General features: G+C 49.8%; 1 protein-coding gene across 3 annotated transcripts in view; it reads left to right on the plus strand.

Annotated features, from left to right (window-relative positions):
• Positions 1 to 21,435, plus strand: part of COL22A1 (collagen type XXII alpha 1 chain) — a 261,626-nt gene that overhangs the window by 105,517 nt on the left and 134,674 nt on the right. For all 3 annotated transcript variants that reach the window (XM_045453570.1, XM_045453572.1, XM_045453571.1), the window contains exons 16-22: positions 536 to 580; positions 9,370 to 9,423; positions 12,197 to 12,241; positions 16,613 to 16,657; positions 16,934 to 16,963; positions 17,233 to 17,286; positions 21,208 to 21,261. In XM_045453570.1, coding sequence (XP_045309526.1) covers positions 536 to 580; positions 9,370 to 9,423; positions 12,197 to 12,241; positions 16,613 to 16,657; positions 16,934 to 16,963; positions 17,233 to 17,286; positions 21,208 to 21,261 — 327 coding nt within the window. The remainder of the gene's footprint in view (positions 1 to 535; positions 581 to 9,369; positions 9,424 to 12,196; positions 12,242 to 16,612; positions 16,658 to 16,933; positions 16,964 to 17,232; positions 17,287 to 21,207; positions 21,262 to 21,435) is intronic.

Here is a 21,435-nt window from a genome sequence, read left to right on the forward strand (position 1 = left end):
CTGTGGTCGGAGAAGCCCACGCCTTGGCTGATGCTTCCCTCAACTCTGCTCGCAGAGTGGAGGGCGTTCTTAGCATAGGATCTGGTGTTGCTTCTCAGGAAAGTGGAGTGGACGCGACAGGGCGGGGTCCCTCTCCCCAGAGGAGGTGGACGAATGTGGCTTTAAGGCACCCAGGTTTCATGACCTGGATTTCATGTTCACGATGGGATCATAGGTTCTGGGTGGCAGGGGAGACTGACTTCAGAGCCACATTCCTGCCATTGGCCGGGCCGGCTCAGGGGCCAGGTATATTCAAGCCTAGTCTGGAGGACCTGGAGAACCCCAGCCAGAAAACCGGCCCCAAAAGCTCACCTCGCACCCTGGTGGGGACCTAGGTGCCCAGGCCTGATGGGGGGAGCACAGGATGCTGTACAGAGAGAGTCCTGAGAGACGGGATCTTCACTGACTTCCCAGGCAGGGTATCTGTGGGCCCCCGGACCTTCAGAACAGAGCAGCTGGGCTGAGCCATGTTTCTGATCTACCCCTCTTCCCACAGGGTCTCCAAGGAGAACGAGGTGAAAAGGGAGCCCGAGGAGAAAAGGTATTTACGTTTGCCTCAACCCATCACCACAGCTTTCCATAGAAAGAGGAGGAGGGTGCCTGGGACTGCCCACGCTGTGCTTGCTTGTGAGTGCACGCGTGTGTGTGTGCACATGGGTGCCTGTGCGTGTGTGTGTGCACATGTGGCAGGTGAAGGCTGGTGCAGATGGGGCATTAATTTCCCACCCTAAATGTCAGTTCTGGGCCAGGAGGGCATGGGCTCGGTACCTGCAGGGACTATAGTCCAGCACACAGACAGAGTTTGGCTTCCAGGCCAGGGGGGTTTGAGAGAGCCCGGCCTGGGACTCAGAAAGTTCTGGTTGCTGCCGTGGGCTCACATCTCACTTGGCAAAGTTACATAACCTCTGTGCTTCTCCATTACCCTGATTCTCAAACCAGAGGAAGGGTGCACGGTGACGCCCGTGATGTCGGGGACCCCCATTTAGTCTCTCTCACCAGGGGTTGGGAACTGACCCAAGCTGAGGCTCCACCCCCACCGTGGCCGGCACCCTAGAGTGGGCCTGAGGGCCGCCGTGCCTTCATTCTGTGCACCAGGTTGCCACAAGGGGACCCTTGGGCCAGAACTTTCCACTTGTGCTCTTGTTCAGCTGGGTGGAAACAGAACTGCAAACCGCACTCCCCCACCCCCGGCCTCAACCTGCCCATAAGGCATTGGGAGCCTCTGCCCAGGCCCATCCCTCAGATCGAGAGCTGGAACTCGGCCCTCCCATGCTGAGTCAGGTTCCAGATGCTTTTTCAGAGTCTACCGCGTTCTGTCCTCAGCAGTACATGTTCCTCTAGTTTTATAAGACATTTTGAAATTATTTTAATTCTGTATCAGTATATTTGGAAAATTGTAAAAAAAAAAAAAAAAAAACAAAACAAAAAAAAAAACATAGCCCCTAGTCCTGCTATCCAGGTACAACTATGGGGAACGCTTTGGCCCATTTTCTGTAGGACATGTTCCTATAGATCTGATTTCTTTTTGCAGAGACGCACATAATATATTCGATTTTGCAACCCGTCCTGTCTGTTGTCCCTACATGCAGTGTTTTTGCCCAGGCTGCTGTAGGGTTTTTATGACTCATTTTAAATGGCTGCATACCATTTCGTTGCATGAATAGACCATGATTTATGTGCCTGTCCCCCTAGTATTGATCATTTAGGGTTGTTTCCAGTTTTTCGTGGTTAAAAATAATGCTTGGGTGAATATTTTTAAACCGATAGCTATATTTAGTCATTTAGTTTTCAAATGTAGGGTTATTTCTTTAGGCTGCTGTCCTGGAAATGAGATTACCAGTCAAAGAAAATGAACCTGTTTGTGGCTCTGGAAACACATGGCCACGTAGCTTTCCAAAAGGTTCTTTAGAGTAAAGGGAGACAGGAGCTAGCATGGTACCCCACCTGAGGCTCCAAAACATGATTGCTGTGTGCATATTAAATTTTAGGCATTATAACTTAAAAAGTGACGTGTGACGTCTCTTACCCCGTGCTCATCGAGATTTGTGTCTCTTGGTTCTTTTGAGAGTTTTAACACGGTCCCACATATTTGTCTACCAGAAGAGCTCCTTTCTGTGGCTCTCTGCTCCCTTGTTTACCTCTTGGGGACCTGAAAGACGGCATTTGGAATAACTGGAGATTCAGGCATAGGGTGACATGGCTTGAGAGGCAGCCCAGAGTCTGCTCTGAAGCCCCTGCCTGAGAGCAGGCAGGATTTGGGAAACGAAGCCTGTAATAGGGCTGGGCCGTAGAACAGCGAGAGGGAAGCCCAGGCTTCCAAAGTGCACAGTGAGCTCAGCGTTGATTCTGGATGAAAGCCCAGACCTGCAGAGTTCCACCCTGGCTGTCACCTGAGGGAACTGTCAGGAACCCAGGCCTGTGCCCTGGCATGGGGTTCAAAACAGGCCTCCGCTTGCAGTCTCCCTCAAGCTCCTACTGGGGCCTTTCCACTTCAGCGCCCCTAGGGCCCCTATAGTCATTTGTACCAAATCCACGTGTCTTTCCCACACGCACGTGTAGACCCCTCGCAAACTGGGCACAGTGCTCAGGCTGCCTTCATCTCTGGGTTCTTGCTCCCTGGGGGCACACTCGACCCAAAGCACATGACCAGTCCTCATCCGCTGACATGTTGGTGTGGCACTGGGCACCCGAGAGGAGCTGACGCCGAAACCAGGATTGATCTCCGGTTACAGAAGGCCTCCACTAACGGGTGGATGAACTTGGACTCTTTCGGAGAATGCATAGGATGGGTTCGGAAGGTGCATTCTAGCACTCGGGCTTAGATGATGTCACAGGAGTGGATGGTGAACAGGACGCTGCGTGGACCATGTCACGTTAGTTAGGAAATGCCATGGACAGAAGGCACGGGGCGCCCAGAGCAGGAATACAGCGCCATCCGAAAGATGCTCCTCCAAGCTTCCTGGTTGTAGCAGCTCCCGCTGAACCAGTGAGTTTGGGTTTCCCGGGGTTCCAGTGAAGACTGCAGGACAGAACTCACAAGCCTCGCGAGAGCCAGCTCTGTCACTCGTGGGCTGGGACAGCCACTTGATGTACCAGAGCCTCAGTTTGCTCATCTGCAGAGTGGAAATACTGATGTCTTCCCTGAAGCTGGCTGGAAGGTTGGATACGTGTTCAGCACAAAACTGACACTTCCACAAATATTTCCTTTCCCCTCCTGTGCTTTAGAGGAAATTCAGTCTGTACACACGCAGGAGTTTGTTCTTTCCAAAAGTCTGCTTTGAAGTAACAGCTTCTTCCCATACAGCATGGGGCTGCTTTTCCATCAAGCTTTGGGAGTCTAGGTTAAGGCTTTTTTGACCAGCCAAGAAATGGTGCATTTCTTTAAATTTTTTTTTAACGTTTATTTATTTTTGAGACAGAGAGAGACAGAACATGAATGGGGGAGGGGCAGAGAGAGAGGGAGACACAGAATCGGAAGCAGGCTCCAGGCTCTGAGCCATCAGCCCAGAGCCCGACGCGGGGCTTGAACTCACAAACCGTGAGATCGTGACCTGAGCTGAAGTCGGACGCTTAGCTGACTGAGCCACCCAGGCGCCCCAAGAAATGGTGCATTTCTATCAAAATCCTGAATTATCAGATCTGGAAAGGACCAGAGAGAAGCCTGGAGATCTCTCCTTATTTACAAATGGGGAACTGAGCCCAGAGGCCATGATTTCCTGATGCCACGTGGCCCGTTATAAAGAGAGAGAGTGCTTAGGAGCTCCTCAATTCCAACGTGGGCTTTCCCCTCCACGGCACACCAGGCCTGACGGGGTACCAGGAACGTAGGACAACTGATGTTCCCCTGAACTCTCTCTGCAGATTGGCCATAGCCCAGCCCCCTGCAGGTTTCTAACAGGGCAGCTCAGGAAGTAGAGGGCCACCTCCAGATGACATCCAGGAGAGGCATCAGCCAGTGTCCCTGTTGGCCTCGGTCTCTCCGGGCTGCACCAGGTGGCTCATCGTGGCATAGAGGAAGTCCTGCACCATTTTGGAGCCCGCCTGCCTGTGTTTGAACCCCAGCTCTGAGCTCTGCAGACCGTGTTACCTTTGGAGAGTTATTTAACGTCTGAGCCTCGGAGTCCCTCATCGCTGAGGGTGACTGTGTTACATGAGGGCCACCAGGAGGATCAACGGAGTTAAGATTTATAAAATGGGTAGAAGAGTGCTGGGAAATATGTGCCATGTGTAAAGGGCAGGGACACAGAAAGAGAGGGGCAGAGACTGAGACAGAGAGAGACAGGAAAAGATAGAGAGAGGGGGGAGCCCGAGCCTGGGCTATGCAAGCTCAGCTTCGGGTGTGTTTCCAGCTTCCTTGCTAACTTTCTGGGCAGCTCTGAGGAGAGCTGGCCCCTTCTCTGCACCTTCATCTTCCCAGATGTCAAGAAGCCTGGACTGCATCATCCTGTAGGCTCCTTTCCAGGTCTTGTATCCGATGGGTACTTAAAACAGTTTATTTTCTCGCGAACCTCTCTGATTTCTTACCTCAGCAAGAAGGAACTTTCCATCTCCCTTTGAGACAGGCCCATCAGTTGCCTGGCCTTGCGCAGCTCGGAGCCAGGCCGCGGAGAGCCACTGCCCATCCATTACCGAGGCCACCTTCAGACAGCAACACAGTGGGCGCTCTGTGTAAGGCGGGGGACTGCCCTTTCTTGAAGCCTCTTCCAGAAGCCATGGAGGCTCTGAAGGTGTGAGGGCATCCTGGCAACTGAGGGGCAGTAGAGCCTGAGTGGACTGTCCAGGGACTACTGAGCTTGGGACAGCTGGCAGATTGCAAGGGGACTCTGGTCACTAAGGAGCCAGAAGGTGGATACAGTGTTCTGTCTGGAAAACCGGGCTGCCAGGACAGCTTTGGGTGGATGTGATACTCACGCTCCCGAGGCCCAGGGGGAAATGCCCTGGTTTGGGGATACAGGAGCCAGGGCATGGCACCCAAGGAAACTGGTAAGGGCACCAGCTTTGGAATCAGAAAAAAAAAAAAAAATGATTCTCAGACTGGCTCTGCCCATACTGGCTCTGGAAACTCACACAGGCTTCTAACCCCATGTCCTGATCTAGCGGTACCTGCCTCGGATAGTGGCTCTGAGGGCCTGGCTGAGCGAGTTGTGAAGGCAGGTACAGGACATGGCCCCTGGTAGGGGCTCCCTACATGTTAACAGAATGGGAGTTTTGAAGGGCCAAAAGCCATGATCCTCCCTGGTGACACCGGCCCCCACCTCTGCCTTGGGGAAGGCCCTCAGTCGTCGTTCTAGGGGGGACCGGAAGAATTGCCCACTGGCTCTCACTGTGACAGGTGTTTGGCAAACATCCCTGACATGCTGGGTGCACAGAGGCATGTTCCCTCTTTCACTGGGTGAGGCTCTACATGGCACGTGCCCAGCAGACACATGGCCCACGCCCCTCCCACACTGACCTGTATACCAACACCCAGACCTGAGATTTATCAAGGGCAAGGGTGGCTTCCCGCTTTAATGGGGCACGCGCTCCCCCTGGTGTCAGAGATCCAGAACCGCAGCGGGAGGGCTTGGCATGGAAGGGCCCTCGGAGCTTTGCAGGCAGGAGTGATTCCTCCTTTGAGTCGTTCGGCCCAGGATGACGCACTTAGTCTCATAGGACTGAAGGGCTGTCAGACGCAACAGAGCCAGCCTCAGCCCCCGGTGTCTGGAAGGTGCTCCCTTGCACCTGCGTGCACACACACGTCCCTGTCGGTTAAGGATTGTGAGTGTCGGAAGAGGTCTTAGGGTTCTGGGAATACAGCCGCCTTTCTTCTGTCCTCGCTTTTCGTTATTTCAACCCAGTTGGGAAACTGAGTCTCAGAGCAGGGTAGACTCTGCAGGTGGCAGCCCACGTTGGTGGAAAACAGCATTAGAACTCAGGTCCCTGACCTCCAGCTTCGGTCCCCTGTTCACATCACAGCCCTTGCTGTCCCATGAACTTGACTCTGCTGGCCCCTTGTCTCTGGTTGATTTTTCTCTCCTTCCCCACCCTACGTAGCCACTCTGCTCTGCTTAACTAGCTTCTAACGTTGCACCTTCCACATGCCACACATTGTTCTATGCATTTTGCAGATATTGATTGGCTCACCCAATTCTCACCAGAGCCTTAGGAGGTAGCTGCTGTATTTATAGATGGGAGACAGAGTCAGAGATGCCAAGTGACTGGTCCAAGGTCACACAGCTTGGGATGTGGGAGAGCCAGGCTTCGAGTCTGAGTTTTGGGGTTGACTGCGGCTCCCTGTACCTCTGCACACACCCCCACCCCCCACCACCGGGCCCTCGCTGCCACTGTCTGCCAGGAACCAAGCAGGTGGGCAGCTGTCCAAACCCTGTCCTCTGTTGTGCTGATGCGGTCAGTACAGTGGTGACAAGTCAAACAAAACCATACAACGGCAAAACAAAACTAAGTCTCAGACTTTACGTGGGACATGCCCTTTCTAGTTCTGCCTCCGGCCCCGTTCTTCCCTTTTGCTTCCCGTCGCATGCCTCAGCTGGGCTTCTGTAGGCACTTCGGTTAGAGACCCTGCTCCGTGGACAGCTGTCTTCTGTCTGTCTGTGTCTGGGCCCTCCCTCAGCTTCTCTCTCCCCTCGTCCACCCTGGCCTGGTCATTTTCCTCTTCCCGCATCCCCCTGCTGGTGAACACAAACATCTGTCGGCACTCTGGCTGTGTCCCACCTGGCCCTGCTCTCCGCGTGCTGGCTGGGGACAGGCAGCTGGTGCTGGAGCTCACCTGTGGCTTTCCCGAGTTGCTGCTGGGAGAAATCTTGCTTCTGGGCCTCACTGATCTTGATGTGCAGGTGCAAGGGAGTAAGAAATGGGGCTTGGGCAACAGGCAGAGCCCTCTGCTTTGTGACAGACCTTGTGAAATTGTACTCAGTTGACACAGTTTTTTTGTTTTGCTGAACCCTGGGGAAGTGCCACATTCAGGGGTGACATTTAGTAGGCTGGCCCTGTCTAAGGAAGAGAGCTCTGGGCTGGCCATCAGGAGACCTTGTCTTCAGGCCTGCCACTGTCACACAGGTTCTGTGTGACCCTGGACTAGATATACCCCTAAGGTCAGTTTTCTCACCTATAAAAGGAAGGCACTGGATTCCATGGGTTCTGAGACCTTGTCAGTTCAGTGGGAGAGGCCAGAATGCTCCCCCAGTGTCCTCTGCTCAGGCCCCAGGGGCAGTAGAAATAGAGGGGGAAGGGTCCAGAGACCCAGGCTCTGTTGTCAATGCAAGCACATCCTGTCGGGGTTGAGTGGCTTTCCATCTGGGCCCCCGTTTCCTCATCGACAGTCTGCCCTCGGACCTGCCAACTTCATGTCAGGTGGAGGACGAGAACGTTGGTAACTAATGTGGAATTAGTTGGCAGAGAGAAAAATCCTCTCTGTTCGCCCAGAGCTCCTATAATGAAGAGACGTTTTTAGAGAATGAATGTGTAATCGTGCTTGAAAATGGAAAGGTGTACATCATTGTTCTAGAACTTCTGAAATCATTTCTGAAGGGCAGAGAACACGTATGCCTAAGTTTACTTAGATGCAGGAGAGAAACTACAAAGCAGGCTGCAGAGCTGGGGAGGTGCTGGAATGATCCCCGGGCTCCGCTCCGGGGCTGTGGGCAGCAAAGAACCTGGGGCAACTATCGGTGCTTCACTGGGGCCCTGGCTTGGGGGTGCTGAGTTGGGTGGCTCCTCCCCTGACCTCTGCTTCAGTGGGCCCGTGGGAAGCGTCAGTGTTTGCCCCGAGACTAACAGAGAAAACAGGTACCCAGCAACGGCCAGAGGGAATGGAAGCATTCAGACCAAGAAGAAAAGCTGATGCCTCCCCCCTGTCGGGTCCACCTGACCCTGTGGTTCCTGGCTGTGAGCTGCAGGGAGGTGACTCGTTCCCTGCAGGCAGGCCAATAGGACCAGTGTGGCAAAAATGAGCAGAAGACCAAGACTCTTGAATCATTCAGAGAAAAGCGACATCCTGAAAGATACACCAACCTTTAAAATAGAAAACAAAAAGGCAAAGAAGGAACAACTTAGTAGATCAGTTATAGAGAAATACAGTCAAAAGAACTTTCACGTGTAGCCTTCTGGTCACTCAATAAATGTCAGTGGGGGCCACACCGTGTCTCCGGGCTGGGCAGGGGGGGGTGCCCTCATGGGAAGGGTGAACACACCTCAGGCCTCACATGAGCGAGAAGGATGGTGACACAGGTAATAGATGCAAATCAAATTAATGGCAAAATGAGGGACACAGTGAGACAGGCTGGGGAAGGATGGGTGTCTAATTTGAATTAAAAGGCCAAAGAGATGACTTTGAAGTGAGCCCTGAAGGGTGCTGAGGAGCCAGCAGAGGGAACAGTGTGCACAGCCTGTGGAAATGAGAGAAGCCGCCATGTTGGGGAGACTCTGAGAAGGAAGCCATGGTGGCTGGGGTGGCACTTAGTAGAATGTTCATATTAGCATGGACCCCCCCCCCTGTAATCAGCTGAGTTCTCAGTGGGGAGAAGACACAGCTGGGGACATTAGACAAGGAGTTACCCCATGAGAGGAACACACCGACATCTGTGGACTTTGGCTCAAGAGAACCGTGCTGGGCTGGGAGAAAGATGGCGGCATCTGCTCACCACCTGTCACAAGCAGGTGTTTTGGATAGGTTATCTCATCCCTTAGTCATAGGTGTCTTCCCAGGAAGGGGTTATCATCATCCCCGTGACACATGGTCAACAGAAACAACCTCAGAGGCAAAGTGACTTGCCTGAGATTATACAGCTAAGAAAGACAAGTCCAGCTTTGAACGCAAGCAGGTGGGCGGGTGTTGGATGGATGCGTGAATGATCGCTTACCATTAGCCAGCAATTCACTTTTAACTCCAGGCCCTGGGGACATAGTGGACATTCATGCATATCCACTGGATGAATGAATGGAGAAAGACATGTTCAGTTTTATTAACTGTATCACAAACCCCATAAGTCTGTCACTTGGACCCTAGGAGATGAAGAGACTGTGTGGTTCCAAGAGGCTACATGGCCTTCCCTTGGTCACAGATTTGGGAAATGCAAAGCAGAGAATAGGGATCTGGTTTCTCTGACCTTTGACTTATGCACTTTGACCCCCGATGCACACATATTGTAACCTGGTGTGTGTGTGTGTGTGTGTGTGTGTGTGTGTGTGTGTGTGTCTTGTATCCAAAGATGCTGGGTTGAGAGTAAAGGTTAGAAGAGTAAGACGCTAAAAACCTTTGCATTCCCTGATCATGGCCCTGACCCCAGAGATGTACATTGGTTCTTCATTTCTTCATTTTCCTTCCTTTTCCAGGGGGAGCGAGGCCTGGATGGATTCCCTGGGAAGCGTGGGGAGACGGGAGAGCAGGTAAGCAGGCATTGGCCCTGGTGGCCTAGGCTTTGTCGGAGGACAGGATCAACTGGGGCCAGATAGAAAGCTCTGTGGGGCTTGATTGCCTTGGGCTCTGGCTCAGCTGGAGGCTCCAGGAGGCCCAGTGACCAGACTCCAGCTTATGGTCATACAGTCCTCCTCCAGCACCAGGGTATTGGGATCCCTGAGAACACACCCCTTTCCATACATTCTAACCTCGTTGACCCATGTGACAATTGCAGTAAAGGCCATGGACGACGTGCATGTGATGTGTTCATTGGTGTCTCTTCTGTGAGAGTAAAAGATTACAAACAACACGGAAGCTTCTCAGTAAGGAACTAGTCGAACAAATCAGGGGGTTATAGTTGAGCTATAACCATATAGTTACAGAGGAATAATACGAAGCCATGGAAATTAATGAAACTCCTAACATGCTGAAAGGGACGTTCCATAGATACTCGGTTAAGTGGAAAGTACAGGCAAGTGTAGATTGGTGTGGGAAATTGCATTGAGGACTTATGCAGATGTGCACTCTCTCTGAAACCTACTTGTTTTGTTCATGGCCTCCGGAAGAGGCCCCTCACTGACTTGTGGAAGGGAATGGATGGGAATTCTCATGCACACAAATTTTGAACCATGGGGGGAATGTGTTGTCCCAAAAGTAACTAAATTTAATTATTTAAATGGCTAAAGCTGTAAATAAAACCTAAAATTCTACATCTGCTTGAAGACAATTGGGAAAATACATATTTGTATACCATAACACATTATCAGTCCATTAATGTGTTCATATTACTAGCTTAGAGATAAAATAATTACATAAATTAACTAAATTTGATATACAAATCCCTTGCCATGTATTAATTTCAATATACTATATTGATATAAATTAAATCTATGGATGATCCCAGCACCCCCAAATAACATCTTGGTTTTATGTGTATTGTCACTTAACAAATTGGAACAGTACCTTTTTTTTTTAATTTAATTTTTTATTTTTTAAAATTTACATTCAAATTAGCATACAGTGAAACAATGATTTCAGGAGTAGATTCCTTAGTGCCTCTTGCCCATTCAGCCCATCCCCCCTCCCAACCCCTCCAGGAACCCTCAGTTTGTTCTCCATATTTATGAGCATCTTATGTTTTGTCCCCCTCCCCGTTTTTATATTTGTTTCCCTTCCCTTATGTTCATCTGTTTTGTCTCTTAAAGCCCTCATATGAGTGAAGTCATATGACTTTTGTCTTTCTCTGACTCATTTCACTTAGCATAATGCTCTCCAGTTCCATCCACGTAGTTGCAAATGGCAAGATTTCATTCTTTTTGATTGCCGAGTAATACTCCATTGTATATATATACCACATTTTCTTTATCCATCAGTACCCTTTTATGTCTTGCCCCTTCCTTTCACATTATGTCATAAACATGTAGCCATTTTCTTAAATATTCACCAGGGACAGGACTCCAGTGACCACTTAGTATTCTAGGGTATGAATGTGCTATCATTTATTCATTTTTGTTGCTTAAAAATATTTATTGCGTGCCGCCCCTGTGCCAGGGCTGACTCTTTTTTTTTTTAATGTTTATTTATTTTTGAGAGAGAGGCAGAGCACAAGCAGGGGAGGGGCAGAGAGAGAGAGGGAGATACAGAATAGGAAGCCGGCTCCAGGTTCTGAGCTGTCAGCACAGAGCCCGACGCGGGGCTCGAACTCAACGAACCGTGAGGTCATGACCTGAGCCGAAGTCAGATGCTCAACCGACTGAGCCACCCAGGCACCCCAGGGCTGACTCTTAACACTAGAAATACCCACCTGCTGATGGCCCAGAAGGAAAACCCCCTTCTTGCAGGGGAAAGGCAACCAAATAATGAACAGCAAGTAGGAAGATACTGATGGTGTGGAGGCAGCGGTGAGGGACAGTGAGCCTCACGGGGGGGGGGGGGGTCCTCCTATGAGGGGACGCTTGGTCTGTTCTCATCTTTGCTGTTTATAGGGAAAAAAGGAAGCAAGAGAGCTCACATATACATCTTTGAGCACATCTCTAATTATGCCTTGAGAATGAGCTCCTATGAAAGTCCCTTGTCCACGGGGATGAACACTGGTTGTCCAGTCTGCCTTCCAGATTCTTCCTCCTCTTAGGAGGAGACTCACAGGAGGGCCCCCGGGGTGGGGTGGCTCAGGGCCCCTCCTCACTCCGCTCCAGCAGGAGCTTTACCTCCTCCGCTCTCCACTGGGACCCTCTTAGAAGGCTTCCTGGTGGGAACCCTGGGAAGGAGGAGGGCAGTCTGTAGCATCTCCCACACTGGCCATCCAGGGCCTTGGTTTTCCCTGCTGCACTGGCTGATCCTAGCCCAGAGTCCAGGCAGCCCTTTCCCTCCGCCCTTGGCCCTGGAGACCTAACTGGTCCTCAGCATCTTCTGAAGAGTCCATGACGCCACACAGATCATGGGTGCCTGCTTCCGCCTCTCATTCGGAATTTCTCCAGTGTGTCCTCATATTCTTCAGGAAACTGTCCTTGCCTCTCAGAATGGGTGTTCCACACACTGCAGTATGGCTAAGTCCAGAGGGGACCACACAGAATGTGACATTTGCCGGGGGGGTGGGGTGGGGGTGGTCACTGAGAAGGAATTTTCCAGCAGGATGTCCCATCCAGGAAGTCTGATCTGTGATTTCTGGGGGGAAAATGCAGATGAGAGCTTTGGGGCTGCAAGGCCCTGACCTCCTCCTTCCTGGCTTACTGCTGGTGACAGTCCTCCCTTTCTTTCCTCCAGGGAAGACCTGGCCCTCCTGGCGTGGCAGGGCCCCAGGGAGAGAAGGTAAGCCGGGCCTGGGGAGAGACAGGCTCTGGGCTCTGGGAAGGTGGGCACGGTCATGGCCACCTGAACAAATCAGGGCCCAGGCTGGAGTTCTGGGAACCAAGTATAGACAGAGGTGATGAGCTGGGCCTCAGAAATTGAGCTCACAAGAAATTTCTGGTTATTTTATTTAAATTTTGTTTTCCTACTTTGAGGAATAAAAATCCGTTAAAAAAATCCCTGTTATATAATACCCAGACATTATTAAAATATTTTGCTACTTAAATTGCTTTTGGGGCTAAGGCAGGCTGTGAATTAATACCAAACAAAATCTGACAGATTCTTCCTCTTCTTCTTGCATTTTTCCTTCTCTCCTCTCTGCAACATTTTAAAAAATGTGGTGTTTTTTTTTCTTACCAGAGTAATAATTCTGAAAACGTACTAGATCTTTCATAAATAAAATAAAGATTGCATCTCATCATACTGGCCATGTCCTTTAGAACATTCAACAGGGCCTCACTCAGTAAATTTGCTGCTTAGAATTTCCGTATCTCAGCGGGAAAAAAAATGCATGTAAAAAGTCTTGGCAGATTGTGAAATGCTGTGAAAATGTACATGAAGACAATAGCTTTCCTAAGCATGCAGGGTGGCAGGGAAAATTAGGAAGGGGTGGTGTATTCTGGGTTATGATAAGAGGAAAAGAGCATGAGTTCCAGATTCTTCCATAAGCCCTTAGGAAGGGCATCCAGCATCGGGTTTGAGAATAGCTGGGGAGAGTGGGAGGGGGAGGAAGGGGTGGGGGGAGGAATCCAGGTAAACTAAGACGGATTCAGGCCAAGAAGATCACATCTATTCAGGGTCACACCGTGGAGCTCAGGCGAAGGTCACTGCCTGGTTCGCACGAGTCCCAGCAAATGCAGAGAGAGGCTGCTGTGACTCTTCATGGAAGCAGACAGGGTTTGTATTATAAATAAATAAACAGATCTACAGGCTGAAGAAGCCTCACCTTAGGAATGGCGGCTGGAGAACGTTGATGTCTTCCAAACTTGCTCACTTGGGCTTCAGTTCTAATGGAGTTAAGTTATTCTCTCTCCCAAGTATTTTTAGAGTTGAGATTTATATTGTTATATTATCCTGGCGTCAGGATTTTAATATATTCTCGCAGTTCCTTGACAGGGGATTCTAAATTCTAAAATAAGTCATTTATTTCAAGTCACTAAGAGGGAATGGTCCTTGAGGTTTGAGTCTAGGTGACTCCTGCTACTGTGTGTGTGTGTGTGTGTGTGTGTGTGTGAGAGAGAGAGAGAGAGAGAGAGAGAGAGAGAGAGAGAGAGAAATTATCAGCCTTCCACCTCATTTATAGATGTTTTTGGTTTTTGGCCCCTGCAGTTTGGGAAGCAGCTTAGTTATCACTTATTATGATGAATACAGCAGAAGGTCTAAGACAAGGTGACGGGTCATGGCAGTATTTGGGTCATTCACTGGAATAACCAGGAAACCAGTGATGCTCAGGTGATAGGATGCCTCACAACTCATTCTAAGAGAACATCATCTAGACAAATCTTAGATGTTTTATTATTTGAGAAAGCCATCAGAACCACAAAGCTGGTCTTTGATACGTCCTGACTCTACAGATGAGAGAACAGAGGCCCAGAAAATTAGGGTGTCTTGTTTCAGACCCCACAGTGGCCTTGGACCAAGGCGCACAGGACTCCCTGCCCACACAGTGATGGGCTGCAGATCTCAGTGGCTGGGACGCGCTCCTTGTGCCGTGTTAAGAGTCCTACTTGACTGATCCTATGCTTGTGTTGGTTGTCTATTGCTGTATAACAATCTTCCTGAACCTTGGAAGTGTAGACCAGCCGTCAGGTGGTCTCACATCATCTCTGAGGGCCAGGATCTAAGGCAGCATGTCCTGGTCCAAGGTCTTTCGTGAGGTTGTGGCCAGGCCTCCAGCCAGGGTGTGGTTAGCTGAAGAATCTGCTTCCAAGCTCACACACATGGTCTTCGTCAGGGCCTCGGTTCCTTGATGGCTGTTGGCCACAGGCTCTGCTTCTGCATTACACGGCCTCTCTGTAGAGCTACTCACAAAAGGGGAAACTGTTTCCCTGGAGCGGGTGGTGAGTGACCTGAGGTCGGGGTGGTGTGGGTCCACATGGAGGCCACCATCATTGTTGTAACTTTATCTCGGAGGCCGCACGGCGTCCCTTCTGCTGTGCGCTGCTGGTCATGTGGCCTAGCACTGGCACCGTGTGGGAGGTCACTGTACAAGGTGGGGAACACCAGGAGGCGGGGGCTTCTGGGGGCCATCCGGGGGGCTGACTACCACAATGGCTAAAATGACCATTGCAAAAAGGCATCACCTATGTAATAATGCAAAGAAATGATTCACGGACAGACTATTAGTCTGTTCTATTACTTACTAGCTTTTTGACCTTGAACAAGTTCCTAAGCATCCCCATCCCTAAGATGGGAAAGAGTATCAGAGGGGAAGAGGACCTTAGAACAAGGCCAGGCAGATGGAAAGGCTCTGGTATCTATTAGCTACAGACACACAATTATTACGGATGAACGACGGGATCGTAGTTTTCCTTAATAGTGATTTAATAGGTCAGGACACTGGCTGTCATAGTCTGTGAAATTACCTGAGCCGGTGAGAAAGCACGTACCCGTTAATTTCATAACTGTTATCGAAAATTCGCTCTTTATAATGTGATGATGATGAATACAACAATAAATACTCCAAAAGTAAATGTGGAAACGAGGCTGAAGCATAGTGGAAATGAAAGAAAGGCGATAAAGTCATGAACCCAGAAGATTCATTATTCGGCTACATGTATCTAATTATCTCTCATTTAAATATATGTTTATATATATATGCATATATATGTGTGTATGTATATAAGATGGCCACACGGAAATTACAGTATAGCCCAGAATGTCTTCGAAGAATCATGTTACCAAAATATTAATAAGGTTTCTGGGAGCCTAGGGAAAAAATAATCTTGGCCGGGGGTGGGGGTTGAAGGATGTTCATTCACGGAGAAATGGAGATACATGAGCCGATTTCTGAGGGCATGGAAGTTGTCATGTGTAGATGTCATAGAAGCATCTGGAGAGGGTCTAGAATGGTAAAAAAAAAAAAAAATGCAGTATGTGAGTGTGTGTGCACGTCTGTGGGGGTGGGTGTGTGATGGTGCCACAGAGAGGAAAAACCAGCATCATGAGGTGTTTCTGAGGTAGGACCCCGTTACTGTAAGTGCAAGACAGAGACAAGGTACAGCAAGAAAGGTGGGTGCTCGTTAACTCTCAGTTTTGCTGTGTAGCCAAAATTCTGCAAAAAAAATAAAGTCTATTAAAAGAACATTTAGTTGGGATCTTAGAAAATCGCCTGATGCAATGTAAACAGAAATACTTTTCCGAGTCTCGGGCAGCCAGTGGGGACAGTGGAGTTGTGGCTGTGTCAGTGGCAGCGAAAACACACCCTGTCCACATAGTGGGACCTCCCACGCAGCGCAGGACCACGCACGTGCCTGGAGTCCCTCATTCTGGCTCCTCGGCGTTGGCATTTAAGAGATGCTTTCATATTTATCCAGAAGCTCATTCATCCTTTGCTAGCCTACTCAATAGCACTTTGTTCTTGCTTCCCCACGCTCCCTTGAGCTAGTCTCAGGGGAAAATGAGGAGTTGTATCCCCAAACTGTGTGTAAGAACATGGGCTACAAGTCGTGTCCTTGTTTAGAGCTATGGGGCACTAGAGTCATAGCAGTGAAGATTTTTCTATGGCCACAGTCACCAAATATGCCCCCACGTAGAACCAAGATGTGGCTCACACCCTGGAAACCTGACGCAGCCACAGCCGTCATAGGCCAGGTGACCCGGAGGTGCTGGGGCAGGGGACACAAAGCAAGTCTTTTGCACCTGATGACTTCGTGGAAACAGATGGGAGTGATCACAGCATCTGTGTTACTTCTTTGATAAACGTGAAATGCTGACCACGTGCTGAACCATGGACTTGGCACAAAGGATGCGCCATTAGGTGTCATCACCACCCTGGCTGTGTCCACTGTGGTGTCCGTACCGCAGGTGCTCACTGAAGAGTGGACCAAGAGCTGGAAGGGACTGTGAAAGCGCCAACCGGATTCTGGGCTGGATGCACAGAAGGGAGAAAATAAAAGCTCCTGTGATCTTGGTACAAAGATAAGAATTAGACGCAGAAAATCTGTCAGGAGGAGGGAGGGAGGCCCAGCATGGCGGGAGCATGAGCTGGGGCTCAGAGGAGGCAGTGGTCCCATGGACTTGTGTGGATATCAAGGGCCCCGAAGGGGGGCGGGACCAGCAGAGGAAGGTGGCAGAAGGTACAGTGGTGACGTGTGTGTCATTTCTGCGCAGGGTGACGTGGGGCCTGCAGGACCTCCTGGGGTACCAGGCTCTGTGGTAAGTGGGCAGCCATTCCAAGCGGTGGGAATCCCAGGCTCATGTGCTGATGGAATTGGGTGTGTGGAAAGGTCCTCGCCTCTAAGAATGAGCAAGAACTCTTTTGACCCCGTGAGCTGGAATACAAGACTTTGAACACTAAAAGTGGGATAAAATCGGAGAAGAGTCAGAAATTGTTGCGTTACGGCAGGCTGTGCGAATACTGTTACCGGAGCTGAGGGGAATGGTTGTTGAAAAAAGGCCACCCTCTTTGCTGACACATGGTTTGTCCCACAGGTGCAGAGAGAGGGCCTGAAGGGCGAGCAGGTAAGGGGAATCCGGGTCCTCCCCCTGTGGGGCTCCAGGTAGGAGCAGAGATGGAAAGGCTACCACTGTGGGGTCGAAGCTGCTTTTTGAGCTCAGATGGAGCCTTCCAGAGATGGGCCAAGTTGATTTTCCACCAGGAATGCACATTCCTGCTCTATATCTCTGGGTTGCTTTTTGGAACTCCGGACGTAGACTCTGAGTCAGCAAAGGGTCCTGAGTCACGGGGATGGGGGAGCTGTGGCTAATGTGTGGTTGGCTTCTGTTACCAGGGAGCTCCAGGACCACGAGGCCACCAGGGCCCACCTGGGCCACCAGGAGCTCCGGTAAGTCACCGTCTCAGCCCAGGGTCTGCTCTGAACACATCTAGGTCTGGAGCACAGTGGTTTTCCACCTCTTAGCTCTTTGGTATTGCAGAAGCTGGTCCCATCCCCTCAGGCGACAGGCGGTGGTGTTACCATCTTACACAAGAGCAGGCTGAAGCCTGACCAGTGACATTACTGGCCACAGACCAGGCAATTACCAAGTGTGGAACTGGAATTGAAACCCAGACAGCCTGACTTCCCAGCACCACTCCCCCAGGCAAAAAGAGGTCATTAGTGGGATTTCTAGTGTGCGGTCTGGTGTTTAAGTTTCCGTTTACTTTATTTAATGTTTATTTTTGAAAGAGAGGGGCGGGGGCAGAGAGAGAGGGAGACACAGAATCTGAAGCAGGCTCCAGGCTCTGTCTGAGCTGTTAGCACAGAGCCGGATGCGGGGCTTGAACTCACAAACCACAAGATCATGACCTGAGCTGAAGTTGGATGCTTAACTGACTGAGCCACCCAGGAGCCCCCTAAAAAATAGGCTTCGTGTCTAATGTGGGGCTCGAACTCAACGACTCTGAGATCAAGAGTCACATCCTGGCAACATGCTGCTGCCCCTTTCAAATTACCATGTCTTATTGAAGGTAATAAGACTGCTGTTACTGTGAAATGTCCATAAATCAGATTTATATGAAGCCATCAGGACCCATTCCTCATTAGGGTAAATGTGTATGGTTTTGTTGGGGTGAAGCTGGAAGAAATCTAGCAGATGTTTAATTCCAGTATAATTAGAACAATTTCATATCAAAAAGTTCGGGTCAGAAGTGCCACCTCTGTCTCTGTAACCTTGAATGTCTTGTTTAACTTCTCTAAGGCTTGGTCTCCAGAGCTCCCCACGATTATGATAACCGTTGGGAGATTTAACAGTAGAAAAAGGCAGGTAATGTGTGCTCTCAGTGTTTGGATTTCTGTGCATACATGCATATATATTTCAGATCTATAAATGGCAAGTGCTGAAAGTCTATAGTATATATGTTTCTGTGCAAACATACGCATGTTAAATCTGCAAGAGCGAAGGTATTATTTTTGTTTTACCAATGAGGACCTTAGTACGGAGATATTGAACGGATTGTACACAGTCACACAGCTATTAAGAAGTAGAAATGAGCTTTGGACCTAGATATGTCTGTCAAACCCATGCTCTTTTTACCTCTGAGTGCACAAGGTAGTGATGCTTTTCTGAAACGTATAAAGGGGAATTATTTTCTTCACGTCCCCCACTAAAGAGTAGGAAACTAACAGTGCCTAGCCCTGATGAATGAAGACACAGCCGTCTTGACCTCTCATTGTGGATCCTCCCTTTTAGGCAGATTTTCTTACAATAAATGAAGCAGGGGACAGAAGTAAGAACACTTAAATGTTTGTGGTCAAATATTAACGCTGGAGTTAGAGGGATGAAAACACATGGGTAGATGTCATAGTTTAATGAAGGAGATAGGAAAAAAATAACTGTCGAGTAAGCACTTGCAATCTCTAGATGATTAACGAGATTCCCCACGCGTGTTGTTCCTCCGGTCCATCTTGTGGGACAAGGACACACAGCCCTGAACCCTCAGCACATTCGGACACCAGAGTGCCCGAACCCTGTAGCTCCGGATGGGGCTGTTCGAGGTTCTGAAGCTGTCCCCCCTGCTAGATGCTCTCCATAGAATGGGACTTAGTGCAGAAAGTGGTGTTGGTGACGGAATTCTATTGCAAGGAGTTCAGAAACACAACAGCCTGCCCCAAGACTTGTTGAAAGGGAGACCCGTGAGGAGAGACCAGGACTGGAAGATTCTGAGGTCAGGACTGATGTCTCTCCCCTGTTTAAATACACAGTTTATCTCATAGTGGGGACTTAGTTCATGCTTGTAGAGGAGTGGCCCTCTAACGCTGTTCAAGAGGAGCACTAAAGTGGGGCCTGACTGCTGTGTGAGCTCACAAGGAGCGAGACGGCCACGGAAGGAAGGCGCTTGGGATTGAACTGCAACGTCTGGTCTCATGTCCCAGTTCTTCCACCAGATAGCCCTGTGTCTTTGCTGACGTCACTTACCCTCTCTGATCCTCTTTTGCTTTATTCCGTACCTAGAAATCATCATCACCATCGTCATCCACGTGAACGTGCTGTGAGGGCTACATGAGCTCATGTGCCAAGCCGTGCTCTGTGCAGCCTTATTAAGCCCAGTACCCTTATCAGTTGCCATTTCTGTCTGGTTTGAATCCCCAGCAGCACCTGGCCCTGGGCCTTCCGCAGAGCAGTCGCTCCCTAAATATTCATTGGCTTGAATCAAACTGAGAAGCTGGCTTCGGTGACTTCTGTGGGGAATGGAAAATTTTGGAGTTTGTGTTCAGCAGTCCCAGCAAGAGGAAAATGTATCCCCTTCTCTAAATGGAAAACAGTGCACAGTGTTTTGCATCCAAATGCTGGAGCTGTCCAGGAGGCGTGCAGCCTTCATCCTTTTCCCGAGACAAGACAGGCCCTGGCCATTTTATCAATGTCTGCTGGAGCGAAATAAAGGGAAAGTGCACAGATCAAACACAAGGTGTTTGTTGATGCTTAAGGAAAACTCGCTTATGCAGAGTCTTTCCTCGCTGTGTGCCCTGAGCTCGGCAAGATAACCCTTGTGGGGAAAGGAGATTTAAACCTGTAGTTTCTGCAGGCTTTCCATTCGTGTGTTTATTTCCATGGTGTTATTAAGAGAAAAGAACTTGGATCTAAATACAGTGCTGTCACTTAATAGTCATGCCAAACCTGGCAATGGTGGCTCTCTGTGTGATAGCATTTGTTGACAGTGCGGATTTGGAAGAACAGAGGGGGAGCATCTGGCCAGGATCCACCTGGGAAGTTGCCAATCGAGCCACAGAGCCGAGGGTCTCATTTGACCACTGCCACCGCATGCCTCACTCGAGGTGCCATCACGTGGGTGTAAATCAGGGTGCGGTCAGGAGGGTGGTGGGAGCTGAACTTGGGGCTTCTGTGTCCATTCTTCATGTGGTCCTCACATCCACTCGATCGGTGGGTATATCATCCTCGCTTCAGAGAGGAGCCACCTGAGGTTCAAGGATGCCAAGGGACTTGTCTGAGGTCATGCAGCAGATATGGAGGGGGTCTTGGGGGAAGGATTTGAATTATCAGGTCAGTGTGACCCCTTCCTGCACCAGCGTTCCTTACTCAACTGAAACTGATCTTTCTTAGATAGTTTCGTTTCTTTGTCCAGACTGCCATATTTTGCTCATCACTGTGGACCGAGTCATATACCCCAAGCTCGTTCTTGCTGAGCCAGCGACATTCAGGGGAAATGGCACTGGCCTTACAGCTAAAAACACTTGGGTTCCAGACAACTTCTTTTGTGTATGTATTATGCAAAGCTCTAATGCAAGGCATTTGACCGGTACTGTGTTCATCTTTAAAGTGTGGATGGTGTTGCCTACATCTTGGTTGCTGAACATACTTAATTCGGTCCGATAGGTGTGCACGTTTCAAAGTGTTAAAGATTTGGGGCACCTGGGTGGCTCGGTTGGTTAAGTGTCTGACTCTTGATTTCAGCTCAGGTCATGATTTCATGGTTCGTGAGATCAATCCCAGTATCAGGCTCTGTGCTGACAATGCAGAGCCTGCTTGGGATTCTCTCTCTCTCTCTCTCTCTGCCCCTCTCCTGCTCACATGCACGTTCTCTCTCCCTCTCCCTCCCTCACTTTCTGTCTCAAAAATAAACAAACATTTAAAGTGTTATAAATTTGAGGGGGCAGGACTTTTTTCCCCTCCTGACCTCCCAGTTTCTCCCATTGGGATAGGATGGTATTTTCCTACCCACCGAGAGTGAAAAGGCCAAGTATAACCTATGATGTTGAACTGTGTTTGACCATGGTTTCTTTTTTCCCCCCTTTCTCCTCCTCCTAAAGGGTCTGATGGGTCCCGGAGGCAAGGCTGGACCTCCTGGTTTGCAAGGTCTCCGGGTGAGTAACATAACATGTATTTCTTTTCTGATCCCCGGCTCACCCACACCAGGGACCCCATTTCAGCAGCTCAAACAGAGGACATGGTGCCGTCTTGTCCTCTTGAAATGACTTGGAAGCAGATTGAAGGGTTCGATTTAGTTCACGTGTGGGTCTGGAGTTGGGTCCTGGAGA

The sequence above is a fragment of the Leopardus geoffroyi genome, chromosome C3, assembly GCF_018350155.1.
Source record: "Leopardus geoffroyi isolate Oge1 chromosome C3, O.geoffroyi_Oge1_pat1.0, whole genome shotgun sequence".
Taxonomy (NCBI): Eukaryota; Metazoa; Chordata; class Mammalia; order Carnivora; family Felidae; genus Leopardus; species Leopardus geoffroyi.